Source organism: Anas platyrhynchos, chromosome 16, assembly GCF_047663525.1.
Source record: "Anas platyrhynchos isolate ZD024472 breed Pekin duck chromosome 16, IASCAAS_PekinDuck_T2T, whole genome shotgun sequence".
Lineage (NCBI taxonomy): Eukaryota > Metazoa > Chordata > Aves > Anseriformes > Anatidae > Anas > Anas platyrhynchos.
Window position 1 is genome coordinate 3,166,265 of NC_092602.1, and position 15,626 is coordinate 3,181,890.

Below are 15,626 nucleotides of genomic sequence, written 5' to 3' on the forward strand. Positions count from 1 at the left end.
GCTGCCCTTTCTGCTGAGCTAAGTATTTAAAGCATGTATCTGGTGTACAGAAATGCGTACCTCTGACTTACCTGCATAAAGTCTGACTGCTTGTTTGCTTCTGCACACTGTGTTCATGTGGCAGGTACAGTGAAGTGAAAGCTGTGCAGCCTTCCAGGCTCCTAGCGAAGAGCTCCGAGCACAGCTTTGGTGCTTTGTATTTCACCGCCGCATTTAAAGACATTAAATGCTCCCTGCTGGCGTTGTCTTGGAATTGCCACTATAAACTTACACGACTTCAAACCCACTGTGTACATTATCCTCTGCCAAGTCCTTTTCTTTGCGATTTTTGGCGATAAACCCGTAGATGTAATTAGATTTAATTAGCGAGACAGCCGCCTCTCTGCAGCTGTTCCACGACAAGCCCGAGGGGGGCACTTGCCCTTCGCTGACAGCTCCTGGCGGGCGCGGGACTCGAACCCGAGGCCCTTCCCCTCCGGGGCGGGGCTTCTGCCTAACGGCCACCGGGGGCGGGGCGCAGCCGTGGCGTCAGGGCCAGGGCGCCGGTGGGTGGGGGGCTGAGGGGAGGGGGTCGCCGCCTCAGGGCTGTAGTGGGGGGACTCCCCAAGGAGTTTTACGTTTTTTTGTGATTATTTTTGGGTGTTTTCCCCCCTTTTCTCGCAGGGCTGCCGGATGAGAAGGCGGCTGGGTGGCCGTGCGGCGCCTCAGCCAGCGGGAGCCGCCCCCCCCTCAAGGCTCCATGCCGGCTGCTGCCCGCTCCGGGCTAACGCCTGGCAGCGGCCCCGGCCCCTATGAACCCGGCCCGGCCGCGCTCCGCTTCGCCTCAGGTAAAAAAAAATAAGTAAATAAATAAATAAAACAAGAACCGGGGCCCTGGGCAGGGGGCTGCTGGAAACGTGAAGCGCTCAGTGTGCTGCTGACGGCTTCGGGCAAAGCCCACAGGTGGCACCACAGCCGCAGGCAGCGTTTAGGGGCGGTCTCTGTGCCTAACATACAAAGATTTCCATTTAAACCGACCCGGAGTTTGTTATCAGGAAACTGGGACGCTTGTTCTTCGTGCTGAAGTGTGTTCGCCGTGTTGTGTTTCCTAGAAATTCAGCCCGAGCTTTGAGAGCAGCACCATTGAGAAGCAGAGGCGAGAGCTCCAGGTTTTAATCGCAGAACTGAAGGATCGAGAGGAGGAGCTGAATGCCATGGTTGCCGTGCATCAGAGGGAGCGCCTCGCCTGGGAAGATGATCGGCAAAAAATACTGACTCTGGCAGAACGATGCACCTTGCTAAACAGTAAGCATTGTCTATAAAGAATAGGATCCCGGTCTTTCAGTAAGTTTGGATGCTTTGAGCTCTTACTGACAGCGTTGCATCATGTATGGAACAATTTCCTACACTTCAGCCTTACATTTAATTGTCTTCTTTCTGAGATCAAAACTTCTACAGTGGTTCTAAAATGGACTGATCATGTAGGACGTTCATTTGAATTTGTAAATTGCTTCTGTGGACTCATGAAGTAACTATGGAGAGAGAACAACTTGCAAGCATGCCGGTGGTCTGCAGAGCCCTGTGGCCTGAGGTTCTGCTGCAGAGCTTTGATATCATCCATGAGGCACCTGTATAAATCACCTGGTGGCTCCAAACAGCCTTGTTTGACAGCTGTACCACAGAAGTCACCATGGAGTTTGTGTTCTGTCTGACCTGGGTAACAGGAATCCTCATTTGGAGTGCACAAAGTGAACATTCATTTCTGAATTACGTGATTTTAATTGAACACTCATTTAATTCATGGACACAGGATTAAATTACTGTACATACATTAGTATAAAATCACTGTCCAGTAATTAAAATCTCAGAAGTATCTAGCGTGGTTTCTCACAATTACCTTCTCTTTTTTTTTTTTTTAGATGAACTGAACAAGAGAAATGACATTATAAAATCATTAACCAAAAAGTTAAAGCTCTTAGAATCTCAGCAGAGTGACAGTAAGGCAATATGTGAAATTACACAACAGAAGTTTAAAGAGCTGTCTCAAAAACTAATAGATGTGACTCTTCACTGTCAGGGTCTGGAGGTAGGAGTTTAATAATGGTCTGATTTTGCAGTCCAAACATGTGGAATGCCAGTGACACTTGTGAATTTCACTGGTGAATGAATATTTCAGATTATCAGGCTCCTGAGTTGTGTGTCTTTTAGTACAGTAATTTTAGATCAAGGTGTCGATCTGAATCATGTGGAGGGAAGAAAAAAAAAAGCTTTTCTAGGATAGGATTTGGAATTTGATGTTTGCTTACTTAGTTTTGGAGAACATTGTTCAGAACCAACTTGCTTCCAAAAATCTCCGGCACCATGACTTCGTGTTAACCCCCAAAACTGTACTGGTACTTCACTGGGAAGTTCCAGAAAGTCTTACTTACGCTACTGGTTACTATTAAGAACTGTTAATATTCTGTAACTGGTTTAAGGATATGAATTATTTTTTTTCAAATGACTTGGCAATGATGTGTTTATTACAATAATCTTTCCCCGTGTCCAATACGGTAAAGCAGTATTCTGTGTTTTCATCTATCTAATAGTTTTAAGGCATGCAGGCTGTTAAGGCCCTTGATGACAAGCAAGTTTAGATGTACAAGAACTGGGGAACAATTTCTATTTCAGCCTTCTTTTGTCCAAATCCTCTGTTGCCATTCGTGATTTTTAAATAAAGTTGTCCATACATTTGCTGGCAAAACTGTAACTTTGAATTAGTGAAGTAAAAATTGACATCGTTATTTCTGTTCACTAGGAGGAAAATCAAATTCTCCGCTGCTCCGTTTTGGAACTGTCTGCTAAGAAAGGTCAGCTGCAAGCTAGAGAACAGGAGCTTCTTAAAAAGCTTGAGCTGAAGGTAACATCTGTCATCTCATCAGGCACTAACTGTGATCAAAATGCAGTGCATTTATTGGTGACTGACACAGTGTTTTAGTCTGTGTTGTTTTCACATCTGTTTAATTTTTTGGCTTGACTGAGAAGGAAAAAGTGGTCAACAAACAATAAACTGGTTTATTTTCATAAAAAGGCATGTTTCCTGGCTTTGATTTCTTTTTTCCCCTCAAAAACCCAGAAGGAAATTTGTGAAGTAGCTACACTTACTGCAGTAAGGCGTACTGTTGTTTTGTTGAGATCCATATGTGAAGGTAAAACAATAATCAGGAATATGTTCTGTTTCATATTTCAGGGAGAGGCTGTACTTGAAACAACTGATTACATTGCTGAGTTTACATCTAAATTAAAGCTGGAGAGTGCACTGCGTGCAGCAAAGGCAGAAGAATTCAGTCTCAACAAAGAAAAGCAGGACCTCAGACTGAGACTGAGAGAACTAATACTTGAAACAGATAAGCTGAAAGGTAAATGTTTATACCAGGCACCTCATTAAGTATGGACCAGCGTGATTTCTTTTCATGCTGGGAAATACTATGTTTTGTTTTAAAGATGACCTCTGTGAAAAGATGAAAGAAAATAATAAACAGCAGGAAGAAATCATTCACCTCAAACAAGAAAATGTCGTCTTGAAGAATGAACTTGCACTTAATGGTAAGTGCAGGCAGTTGGCTTTTCAAGCCTTGACTTTCAACAGATCAGAACCTTCTAGATGACAGCAGTTCACTGGAATCTGAGGGAGGCAGCTTTCTTGACATTTAATAAAGGTAGATGCCCTTCTGTGTTATTCTGTGAAAGCAGTACCTAGGACTTCTGCAGGGACAGTTTATAAAACCTTGTAAAAGCACAAAGTTCACCAATGTGACGATGTGTGGAGGAGTAAATGGTTCAGAGGATTCTCTCTTGAGAATTTTTGAGACTTTCATGTCTCTTGTGGTATTAATACAATAAATGGGGGTGGTGTTCTTCCTTCTGAGTTAGGTTGCATAGAAGTTGGTGATATACTGAAAAGATGCAACATGCAAAGTCTAGAGCTTAGGCCCTGTGAAATTACTAGCGTGTTCACTCCCTCCTGTGGGCAGCAAGCAGGTGTTGCTGTTGAAGCAGCAATATGTTCACAAATTCAGTTTGGTACTTTGGTGCTCGGTATTTCCCAGCACTTACCTGTACAAGCCATGTTTTAGAATTAAGTACTAAGCTTCTTTTCCATGAAAGAATGTAAACATGGAAAAGTAAAATGTATCAATCAATGAAGTTGAATATTGCTACTAGTAAAACTAGATGCTGGTTTAGGTGAAAAGCCCGAAGAAAATACCTAATAAATCTGTGAGACAACTTACTGTGTTTTTGTTCAGAGGGAAAAGAGATCCCGTTGATCTTAAGAAAGTGCTTTTATTTTGTTTAGGTACTTGTTTCTACTGCTACAGACATGCATAAACAAATGTACTTGATTTGTGTCTATTCACTTAAAGTAAGTAACTTGAAAACTATATAACATGTTTTGAAACAGTTGAGAAAGCAAAGAGAAAGGATCAACTTCTTCAGTTTGCCAAGTCTAAACAAGTACGGACTGACACGGAGCTATCAAGTTTGCGACAGGTATGACCCCAGTTGTGCTTCTATTCTGAGATTATAAAGACGTTTTTCAGTAACATCAGATTTGCATAGAACAGTGTGAAAGTTAAAACTGTCTGTTCTTAAATAAGAAAGAAAAAAAAAATCACATTTGCTGTTGCTGCCTTGTTGAGACACTGCCAAATGTTGATATTTTTTTTTTGTTTAAATTAAAAATCCTTGATACAAATCCTTGTATTTACACGGGCTTTTGGCCTCTATTGTGTAGTTGTATCTACTTAGTTCTGCAATGAGTAAACATCCCCGCAGCACCCTGGTGAGGTAACAGTTCATCAGTGTGTGTATAACCAGAAGGTGCTATGCTCCGAAGTCATCTGAAAGGCAGTGGGAGTTGGGTGTGCTGGCTCACGTGTGCCCAAGGTGAACTCCTGCAGCATAAAGGGCAGGGTGTACCAAAAGAGCTTGCTTCAAGGGAGACTTAAACCCAGTGTGTTCACCTGCACTTATTTGATGTTTCCAAGGCACGTTCAATATTCTTTTATTGCAAATAATTGATCAGTGTGTTATCTTTCAGGTTAGCTATACAAAACATTCCGTTCAGTGAAAACCAAAACTGCAGTCATCATTCCTTGTCCTGTAATTTTGCTTTGAACAACATAATAACAACTTGTGCAGAGTACTGAATAGCAGTAATGATATTTTATTTTTGGTTCATTGTGGTTTAGTTACAGAAGACCACTCCAGTCCTGTAATAAAAATACTGTTTATTTCAGAAAAATGTTTTTGTAAATACATGGAGAGAGAGTCCCTTAGATTTGGATGGCTTTGACAATAAATTGACTACAGATATGTAAAAATGGTTTGTTTAAAAACAAACGCACAAAATAACAATAAAAAAACCTGCACATACATTAAAAAAAAAAAAAGCTTATAAAAATATTTTGAGGATCTATTTGGAATACCAGCAGTGTGTTAGTGCCTGACAGCAGCGTTCTTGCATTCCAGAACTTCATTAATGTGCCTTGCTATCTTTAAGCAGATCTATGTAAAACAGCAGCGTGACTTGCAGTTTCTTCATGTCAACTTGGAGAACTCTCAGGAATTACGGCAAAAGCATGAAAAGGTGGCGTATGAAAGGAGGTACAGAACTCTTTTTTTTAATTATTTTTTTATTATTTTTTTATATATACTAATTTACTCTCCAGGAGACTTCACTGTTGAGACACAGTTGGCATTCTGAAATAGATGTGTGTTGTGTCAAGATGGCTTTGCTGGACTTGACCAGATATCCAGTGCAGTTGTCAGATAGCTGTTTTACGTGGTCAGGACAACATAAGAATCAGTCTCAGAAATGAAATATTGTATGGAGGTCAGACAGTTCTTAATCTCTTTTAAAAACTGGAATATTCTGGTGGTATGGCTGTTAATCTGGCCCGCTATTCCACATTTGAAAAACAAAATTCAGTTTGCTTTCAGATTAGGAAATTGGTGCACACCCTGAAAGTTCAAACAAAATTATCAGTTGGGTAAAACATGAGGGAACTCTCAGACTCTTTTTACAAAGTAACATGGTTAAATAGGGGCAGACTTCTGTTGGGTTTGGGCAGGATGCAGCTGCTTGTTAGTATATAAGCCACTGTAGAACCATGGCTACAGCCTCTAGTTAATGTATAGCTTTATCCAGACTAGTTACATATGCTCTTTAAATACAGTATTTCTGATTATTTCTTTTTCACACCACTGTAGCATAGGTACGGTGTTCCCTGCTCCTGAAAGTAACATCCAAACAGAGTCGGTTAGGACTGACGGTACCCACAGGGTATGCGAGGATCATGGAACTGCACAAGTTCCGAAAAGCAGGGTAGAAAACACCTCTGAGATGTGTGAAGTTGATAATAGACTGTTACTGGATGCATCAGGCTTGGAGAAAACTACATCAGCACGCTTAAATCGGTGTCAAAAAGTTGTGAAAGGCTTGGCAGTGGAAGAAGAAGAAAAGCAGGATGTTGCATCAAGCTCTGATGAGCTAGACAGCAAGCTATTTTATGAGGCAAACAACACGAGGCTGTTGAGAAACAGGGAAATCTCTGAGAATGAAGTGGAAAGCAGAGACCAGCAAACTTTTGAGTCATCTTCACCTGAATATTGGCTTAACATCAATTCTTGTGTAGATTCGCAAAATACCTTGATCCAGAACGCCACATCTGACAAAGCTGATAATGAAAATAAAATCTGGGAAGAGAGAACTGGAATTGTATTTGGTCAAAAAAGCAAAGAGACCTCTGTTGCAATTCACACATCTGAATCTGAGTCATTTAGTAGTAACTTCATTATTAAAAAAGATGCAAGGTGGAAGCCCGTATCAGATCCAGAATGGCTGAAGATTTTCAAACCTGTAAAAGGGAATGGAAGTAAATTGCAGAGAAAAGATTGCAACTGTCCCAAGACTGCAGAAGAGATGAAATATGCCAGTTCAAAAAGGTTATGTACTTGTTACATTTAAGAAGTAGACAGGGACAAACTAAAGTTATGTAGAAACTCGAGTGGACAAGCTCTCAATAATTTGTATTATTTCAGGGGATCTTTAAAGTAACTGCTGTTTTAAAATTAGACCAGCAACTTGAAAAGTAGCAAATTTGAAACAAGTTAAAATAGCTGTAAGGTATCATTATTCTATTTTTATGCTGCATAACTCACCAAATAAACCAGTTGAAGAGAAAAATGCAGATTTTCAAAAATCTTTTGATTTTTGGAAATCCCAGATGTTACTTGTAAATCTGGTGGGTTCTGACTCAGTCCAGACGTGGACTTGTACAGTGACATTACTGTAAGGCAAGAAACAAACCCAGATTTTGTGTGATGTTTTACTGACTGTGTTATTTCTGTTGAGAAATCACACAGTGGCTGGGCAAGAATGTAGGACATGGCTCTTCTGCACAGGCTGCTTTTCCTCGCTCAGGACAAGATTTAAAGGACAGCATCTTCGTTCGTGGGGCTTTCTCCCTGTGTTTATCCTGGGGGAGGAAAGCGGGACGTGTGGCTGGGGACAAGCAGAATGAGGTTTCTAATTCTGAGAAGTGTCAGAAAAATACTGAAGTGTCTCAGTGGCACTGGAAGGTGTCTAAAATATAAATGCTGCTTTGCAGTTATAGAAGTTGTTTTTATGCCTGCACAAGCAAGGGCATTCAGAGCTGTGACTGTTTCTATGGATTTTTAGTGCTGGTTCCTCTTCGTCCTTTTGAAAAAGTGACTGGCTTTCCAGTTAACACTTCTGAAGTTTTCTGAAGATTTCTGAAGTTTTACAAAGCGACTTCAGAGCTGCTTTTTAGATGGGCGAAGAAGAGGTAGCTTTCCAGCTGATAGTTTGACATGTACAGTAAATGAACAGCTGTTTAAACCTGAAAAGAGTTTTAACCAGCAAGTCTGGCCCAATACCCAAACAATTTAATGTTATGGAAGGGAAGTATCTGATTGTACCAATGCTTTTATTCTATATTGCTTTTAAAACAAAAATACCATAGAAATCATTACTGCAATGAGACAGACTTCTTCAGAAACAAGGTGAATGAGCAGCTGCTGGAAAAAATAGTGCTGTCCTGGCACATTTCCATGCAGCTTAGCTGAGCTTCTTGTTGTGTTATTGACTGTCTTCATTTTCCACTGTCCACAAGTCATAAAACAAGACTTGCCCTTACGTCTACCCTCACCTCTCTGTATTTACTCTGTCCAGCAGCACAAATGACACATTGTCACCCCTACAAATCTCTTCTGAGGCTGAGTCACTCAAACTGCTTTCGTTTTTTGACTCATCCTTAAGGGGATTTTAGGGGAGAAGGAAAAATTCAACCCAGGCAATGCAGGCAGAATGGATATCTGTCAGTACAGGAGGGCTGCTCCAGCTGTTTGGAGTTCGCTGAGCTATCAAGTTTTGATCCTAGGAGCTATGCTAGGAGAGACTGGAGATAGATTGACTCCAATGCCTGTTCTCCAACCATTGCTGATTCTGATTCGCCACCAAATACATTCTCACCCTGTAAATGGGAGGGAGGCTGTGGTATTGCAGTCCTCAGCATGGGCATCTTGTTTGGCTACTGCCATTAATGCCTTAACACAACATTCCTCCTAGGACTTGAATCTGGATCCTCCAGTTTCCCATTGCTGGCCTCATAGTGCTGATGATGTATTCTGTGTGTACGGAAGGGTGCTGGCACCTCCCTGTCAGCCCAGCAAATATTTTTGACATGAGTTCTTGAATTCTGGACAAGCCAACAAGCAGCCTATTAACTCTGCCAAATACCATAGCCAGCTGCAGGAGAGATCGTGAAGAGCTGTAAGGCAGGAATCCTTTCTGTGTGCTCTGGCTTAAGTGACTCCATTTACGTTGGACCAACATTTACTGGCTTGGGATGTTTATTTCAGTTCTGTTTTTAAAGACAGCAGTTACTTGTTCGGTGTGCCCCCGCAGGAATAAGCCACCCGTGCCTTCAGCCAGCTCCCTGCCTCAAAATCCAACCCGTTTCTCCCCGCTCCCTCCCAGCCTGTGCAGTCCTTCAAACCTGGCTGTGCTCATTGCCTTACCTCTGTGTCCTGCTGCGAGGCTGCTGCAGCTTGTTTTGTCACAGCTCTCCAGAGCCTGCTCTTGTCAGAAGCTCACAAACACGAGCTCCTCTTTTTTAAGAGCCTATTGTACCCCTGTGTTTTACAAGAGAAGTGGAATGAGACACAGCATACGGTTCTCAGCTGGCACCTCTCACAAGGGCTTTTTCTTAGATTGAGTGGCACTGAAAAATAAACCTTTTTGAGGCAGCCTTGCCAGGTATGGAATGGATTGCGCCACCGAAACAAGTATCTAAAGAATACTTAACCAAACATTGGGAATTTGAAAAGTCTTTTATTTAATGGATGTGTATTTAAGTAACTGATGCAGGCAGTGCTAGCAGTCATGTTTTGTTCAGAAGAGTGAGGAATATGGAGATGTTTTATTTGGGGAGATGGTTGCCATTTTATTTACTTTTTGAAAGCTTTATGAAGTGGAAATAGCAGCTGAAGATGAAATGCGCTGCAGAGCTCAAACCTGCTAGAAGAATCCAGGGCACGTCTTTGAACACGCTGCAGACTGCATTCAGTCTGGGGGCCAGGTGATTTCAGGGAAAGATTTCTTACGTATATTTGGGCTGCTGCTGGGTTCCCGTACTGCTGGAGCAGATGAGCCAAAACAATTCCTAATGCGCTGCAGCCTTTGTTAGTTCTAGGCTTGATTTGTGATCAGTTGTTGCTGGAGCTGGCAGAGGGATGTGGGATGTTATGATAAAATTCTGATTTAAGCCACTGAAATTGAGAACTGTTTTTTTTTTTTGAAGGGTAGACTTCAATAAAGTTATCTTTTCATAGGGGAAAGTTGTGAGAAAGTTTCAATCCTTATACATGCATATTAAGGGTTACAGACCCTATCAGGCAAGCTGGTGGTATTTGTAAGTCAGTGTTTTGACAATAATAATGTTCTGGGCCTGATTTGTTGCTTTAATTGACATTTAAATTGCTTTTCAGATAGTCCTAAATATACTCAGATACACCCAGTGCTAAATTAATATTTTTTTTTTTTGCTTTAAAACCTGGGGGAAGACTCATGCCAATAGCTTGTGTGCATCAACTCCACTCTGAAATCATGGTCATGCAACTGAATTTGGGGTTTAATCGCGGTTTACCCAAAATGAACTTTAAATGTACTGTTTCCTCCTGTATTTGTAAATAAATATAAGAAAGCCTCTTTGGGAAAGCTCTCCTGTGATCTCCAAAGTGAGATAGTGGTGTTAAACATCTGAGATTCTCTTGAAAAAGTTCACCTACAAATATTAATTTGCCTAAGTGGTGATTTCAAAAAAAGAAGAAGAAAAAAGGAATAGTTTATGAGAGAAGGAACACCACCGGAGTAGTGGGAGGAAGTAGATACTGCCTTTTGTATGCTCTTTGGGATATTAAATACATATCCTAGCACACGGCAATATCTTCTTGAAATTGGTTGAATGTCAAACCCTTGTCCTCAGAGACTGAAGCTCATCTAGTGAAGATGTCAAACATGGAACAGCTCTGAGAAACAGAGTGATCTCACATGTTTGGTTTTCTTGGGTCGGGGCCCATAAATATTTATTTATTTCTCTTTGCAAATTTAAAAAGAATTGTGATGCTGTTTCTGGCAATATCTTATTTTTCTATTTTTTTTTTAACAGTGAAGAAAATGTGGATCTGAATTCTTTTCACTCGGATTCTCCCCGTTGTTTGACGTCCACCCACAAAGGAGACAGACCTCAAAGATGTGAGAAGTTCTCTGATGCAAACTCCTCCTTGGACATCGGTAACCTTTCAGTGATTGAGCCAAAAAATAGATGCTGCAATCCTACCATCAACAAAGTCAGTACTTTATTGCAGAATGTGTTTTATTAATTTTATGAGGAATTATGACTGATTTTGAACTGAGACATTTTTTAATGGGAGTGATGATTCTTGCTGTTATAACTCTCTCATCTATTCTAGAAAGATGATTTCATAACTGCGGCTCGCTTTCTGTCTCCTCCAGGATGCCTGTTACCCCACAAGTAAGCTGCAGCGTGCATTGGCTGAGTCTCAACAGATGGTTGCTGATCTGGAGCTTAGCACTCTCCTCCACATGAGCCCTCGCTGCAGTCCAAACAGCAGCAGCATTAATACGGTATTTGTTGCTCTTCTGTGACTAGATTTAGGTGACTGGGAAGAGTCACTGTGAACACTGTGCTTGACCTGTGCGACAACATTATAAGCAATATCCTCCTCATGCTTTGCTGCAGAGCAAACCCCTGCATTTCTTTGCATAAAATGCTTGGATTTTTTTATAGGATTCTTTATGGCTCCTTAAGGTCGTGACAGGATTTGACTTTTGCATGTGTCTAAGCAGATGGAAGGAAGAAGGCATTTTGGAGCAAGCTGTAGGAGATCTAGAAAAAAGCGAGCACAAGTATGACTTGCACTCAGAACTGGTTTATTATGCTGGCTATATTTGTGGAAAGGAGGACAGTACAGGAAATGGTGATACAGAGAATGGTTTTGTGTAGGAATATAAGCCTGACTCTCAGCATAAATAACCTTTGAATTTTTGTGGGTTAATAGTTTTAGTTCTTTCATTGCAGGGTCAGAGAGCATACTGAAGGGGCAAAGAACCCGTCTAACAGCTGTCACAGCAATGCGTTTTATGAACATGAACTCTGATAGGAGGTTTCTGTCCTGAGTATGTGAGCTACAGCAGTCATTGGAGAAGGAGGCACTTGTTTGTTTTCGTAAATAGCCTTAAGAATTTCTGCTTTGACAAGATTTGTAACAAAGGAGATTGTATCACTTGTCACTAGTGTTGATGTGTATCACAAAGGGAGAATTTGGGCTCCTAATGAGAAGGCTGCATGCTGAAACTTCAGCTGTGCTTTTCCTCTGAAAGTATTACCTCTCCCTAAAAATGTTGCACTCCTTGAGGCCTTAGATGAACTTGACCAGAACAATCTTACTCTAAGTACCGGAGAAACAAAAGTAATTCTGATAACATTGAGAACCAAAAAACCTTAGTTGTGCTGGGACTGGCTGACAGAGGATAAAGGTTGTGTGCCAGCATTTGCATAAACTGAAAGGATATTTTGTTCAGAAGTTCATCTGCAGGATTTCATTCAGCCTGAAAGACGGCAGCAGTGTAGTCCTTTGCAAAGACTATCTTGTGGGATGGATTCCTGAAAAGCCCTCTGCAGAACAGTAGTTGCTTGTGGCTCTTGCCCAGCCCCATCAGATGTCTGGCTCCTGCTCTGATTGGCATGCCACAGCTCGGCTGAACCGGCCATCCTTTAGGCGAGAGCACGACGCTGCTTTACAACCTGACACTGCGTTTTTCAGCTTGGGAATTGGCTTCTCCTTTGGAATGGCTGTTGCTTCGGCGGGTAGAAAATAAAGCACGCTCATATTTTCTGGCAAGGGTAGCTTCTGCACCACATCTGTAGAACTTTGATCTACTTTCGGAGCAGTTCTGGGCAAAAACTTGTCAAGCATGTTCTGGTTAATCTATGCAGGCTAACTAATCTCTGCTTAAAACCAGGTCTACCTGAGGCTGTTTTAAACTGCTCTTTAAAACACAATGCATGTAAAAAAATAACCCTTAAAATTTAATCAGTGAGAATTTGTGCCTGATGAATTCTGTGCCCTCTTTAGGGGAGGGGGGAGAAGAGGAGGGAAATAAAAAGTGTACCATTGCTGCCCGCCAGTTTGAATCTGGGACCTCTGTAATTCTTATTGTCCAAGTTCCTTGATTTCCATGTAGTGTTTTTGCATTACAATATAGACAACAGAACTTGCAGAGACTCTTCACAGAACGCAGTTGTCTGGTGCAGAAGAAAGAGGTGCTAAGCTTCCGTTCTTTTCTCTATGATATTTTGTGAGTATGCTTTTTTTTTTTTCCCCACTTGATTTATTTTTGTTTGTTCTCATTATAAATGCATCTGCAATATTAATACAAGTCTCTGGGCTTCTGAGATGGGCCTGGCACAAGATTCTAAGTGCACTGCTCTGAATGCATTTCCGATAAAACTCTTGTGAGTACTGTAGCAGCAAACACATACTAAGGCAGCCAGTAATTCCTTTAGTCAAATAATTAAACTTTTCTCAAGCATGTTTCTAACGCTTCCTGCTCAGAAAAAGGCTGGGCTGTCAGATCTTGCAGGTCCATTCCTGAGCCTGCAGCTTTTCTTGTACCTGCACACAGCTTATTGTAGTTGGAGTCCTTCTGTGTGTTACAGATAACAGGATCAAGGATATGAACATTGTTGAGTAAGAGATTGGGAAGTGTTTTTCAATGCCACGGCCAAGGGCTGTTTTAGCATATTGTTCCAGGGCTCAGATCTCCAAAAGTAGAATGTATTGAGTAGAGCTGTTTCTGAATATAAAAAAAAAAGCAGCCTTGCCCATACCAGATTGTTCTTCCTTTTCTAAATCAGGAAATTTCTCACTGTCTGATTATTTGTTCTACCAATGTGAGTTGGATGCTTGCAAGAGGCACCGTGTCGTCTGGTTCTGAGGACAAAAGGGTAACCAGATATGGTTAAAACACAGAAAACCACATGAAACTGAGTAACAGCTAGCAACAATGGGGGAAAGAAAAAAAAAAAAAAAAGGAAATCTTCCAGTGCTGACACAACCGCAGAGCGTGTCTGCAAAGGGAAATTATTACTCTGTAAGCTGGAGTGTGAAGCTGTGTGGCAGTGGCTTTCTAGTATTGGTTCTTCATGGGGACAGTGGGGGTGCTCTTATGCAATTTTGGGCCAGTGGAGGGCTCAGTTCTTTTCTCGGTATATTCAAACTGCACTCTGTGTCTCTTCTGTGGAGCTGAACCTTTCATGCCCCTGGGAAGTGGTGTTGGTTTACAGCACCCTGACGTTCTGCTGTTTCGGCAGGTATGCTCTGCATTAAGCGCAGAGACACTGAGTCTTCTCTCAAAGTGAGTTGGGTCTGCTTACTGCACGCTAATGGGGCTCTCAGAGGAAATGGATGCTGAGTAGCTGGAATGCCCGGCCTCGCTGTGCTGTAATATTCCTGTGCAGAGATCTCTTCTTTTCCTATAAAGATAAGCCCCAAGCTAAAAGAAGCAGGAGGGTTTGTAGATCGAAACCAGCGCTGTGACTTGCATCCTGAAACCACTGATGTTAAAAAGTTTCAGGAGCAAATCCCCAAAATTGCTGAGCACCGTGCTGATGCAGCAAAGTGGTAAGCACATGCTTAGCCTACAGAAATAATCTCATTTGCTTCAAGTGAGAAAGAACTGATGGAACAAACGTACCCACAATTCACTGTAAATCCATGACCAGGTTTAGTGACTCTGCAAGTCACTGGCTGCTGAATAAATCTTAATTTTTTTTCTCTTAATAAAAGGCATTGAATCAACTGTGATGAGTTAAAAACAAAGCAGCTTTTGCAGGTTCAGAAGTAACTAACGTGTTCATGTAATTTCGTATTGAAAAGTGATGGAATTTCTTTTTTGTTGATTGCTTTCAAGTCACTTGATGGCAGGTGCAGTGCTAAACATTAGGTTAATTTCCTGCTGACAGTGATTTAGCCATTTTCACCGGTCAGTCATTTTCTCTTCAGAGAGAAACTGAGCTGGGGAGAGCTGAAGAGCCACACAAAGGAGGAAAGCATTGGGAAAAAAAGGATCTGTTTGGTTTTGGACAGCGTACTGTGTGCCACTTCTTGTTAACTGTGACTCAGTGGCAGGCCAAGGGCACAAAGATCACTCCTTTTTGCAAAACGAAATTAAAACATTTTATTTCATAACACGCGAGTGGTATCCCTGAGACTGTTGTCCTTCTGTGAAGCACTTCATTTACAAATCTGTCTCCTCTTTATATTTTTATTGTATTTTTTGGTCTGTCTTCAGTATGAAAATGTATATAGTAAATTGACGTATATGTGATTGCTTAATATATTTCAGAGGAAATAAAAGCCTTCTGTCTTTTAATACAAATCTTCAATTTTCTACAGTGGATGAAGACATTTCCATTATAGAATTATTTTTGAGAACTGAAGATCAGCAGCCCATCAGCTACAATGGAAAGTTACCTAACTTTTTTTTTGATAGTTCTATGAGTGTTTGAAAGACTCACAAGTAGCAAAAGATGTGACTACGCTGGAATACATTTCAACTTGAAATAAAACATACAATGATGCCAAGGTAAACAAAACTATTTTTTATAGCAATGAGGTCAGGTTAAATACTGGCTTGTTTTTCTAAGAATCTTCAATGTGTAATTGTTACCACACAGCAACTATTTTTCATACCTTTTTTATGGTGGTTCAGAAATAATTTTAGAGCATGACACACCAAGCATTCATTTTTGTTAGTTTATTGTTTTTGTTCGGAACTTGCCGTGTAGAGAGATGAATAATGTTTATAGGAAGTTCCCAATTAGTGTTGTAACCAGGAAATGCCTCCTACATTGTTGAAATTGGACAGCTGTCACCCACAAGGTGGGCAAAACAACTCTTCCCTAGTGAGCAGCTATTTATTCTAGCAAAAGCTTACAGCAAGATCAGGTGTTTGCGTGGACTGTTTTAGCACTGTATGGCAATGGCTAACCATAATG

The 15,626-nt window shown here is 41.2% G+C and overlaps 1 protein-coding gene across 7 annotated transcripts; it reads left to right on the plus strand.

The window, feature by feature from the left end:
• Positions 1-58: 58 nt before the first annotated feature.
• On the plus strand, positions 59-14,819 carry CCDC62 (coiled-coil domain containing 62). 7 transcript variants are annotated; one of them, XM_027469807.3, is made up of 13 exons: positions 59-545; positions 664-827; positions 1,092-1,284; positions 1,899-2,065; positions 2,777-2,878; positions 3,209-3,377; positions 3,463-3,564; positions 4,421-4,509; positions 5,522-5,625; positions 6,232-6,966; positions 10,713-10,893; positions 11,060-11,191; positions 12,833-14,819. In XM_027469807.3, exons 2-13 carry the CDS (start codon positions 792-794, stop codon positions 12,917-12,919), a joined length of 2,097 nt encoding a protein of 698 aa, XP_027325608.2. In that variant the 5' UTR covers positions 59-545; positions 664-791; the 3' UTR covers positions 12,920-14,819. The 7 variants fall into 7 exon arrangements, 6 of the variants coding, with proteins under 6 accessions (XP_027325608.2, XP_027325610.2, XP_071880705.1 ...); XM_027469809.3 differs by lacking the exon at positions 59-545 and having other exon boundaries at positions 552-827; positions 12,833-12,925; positions 14,632-14,819; XR_003500816.3 differs by lacking the exon at positions 59-545 and having other exon boundaries at positions 552-827; positions 10,713-10,837; positions 12,833-12,925.
• Positions 14,820-15,626: the final 807 nt, after the last annotated feature.

Coding starts and splice junctions, on each gene's coding strand:
- CCDC62 (XM_027469807.3), top strand. CDS start 792: ATGAACCCGGCCCGGCCGCGCTCCGCTTCGCCTCAG. Junction 2,066..2,776: donor TTCACTGTCAGGGTCTGGAG/GTAGGAGTTTAA, acceptor TCTGTTCACTAG/GAGGAAAATCAAATTCTCCG. Junction 10,894..11,059: donor GCAATCCTACCATCAACAAA/GTCAGTACTTTA, acceptor TGTCTCCTCCAG/GATGCCTGTTACCCCACAAG.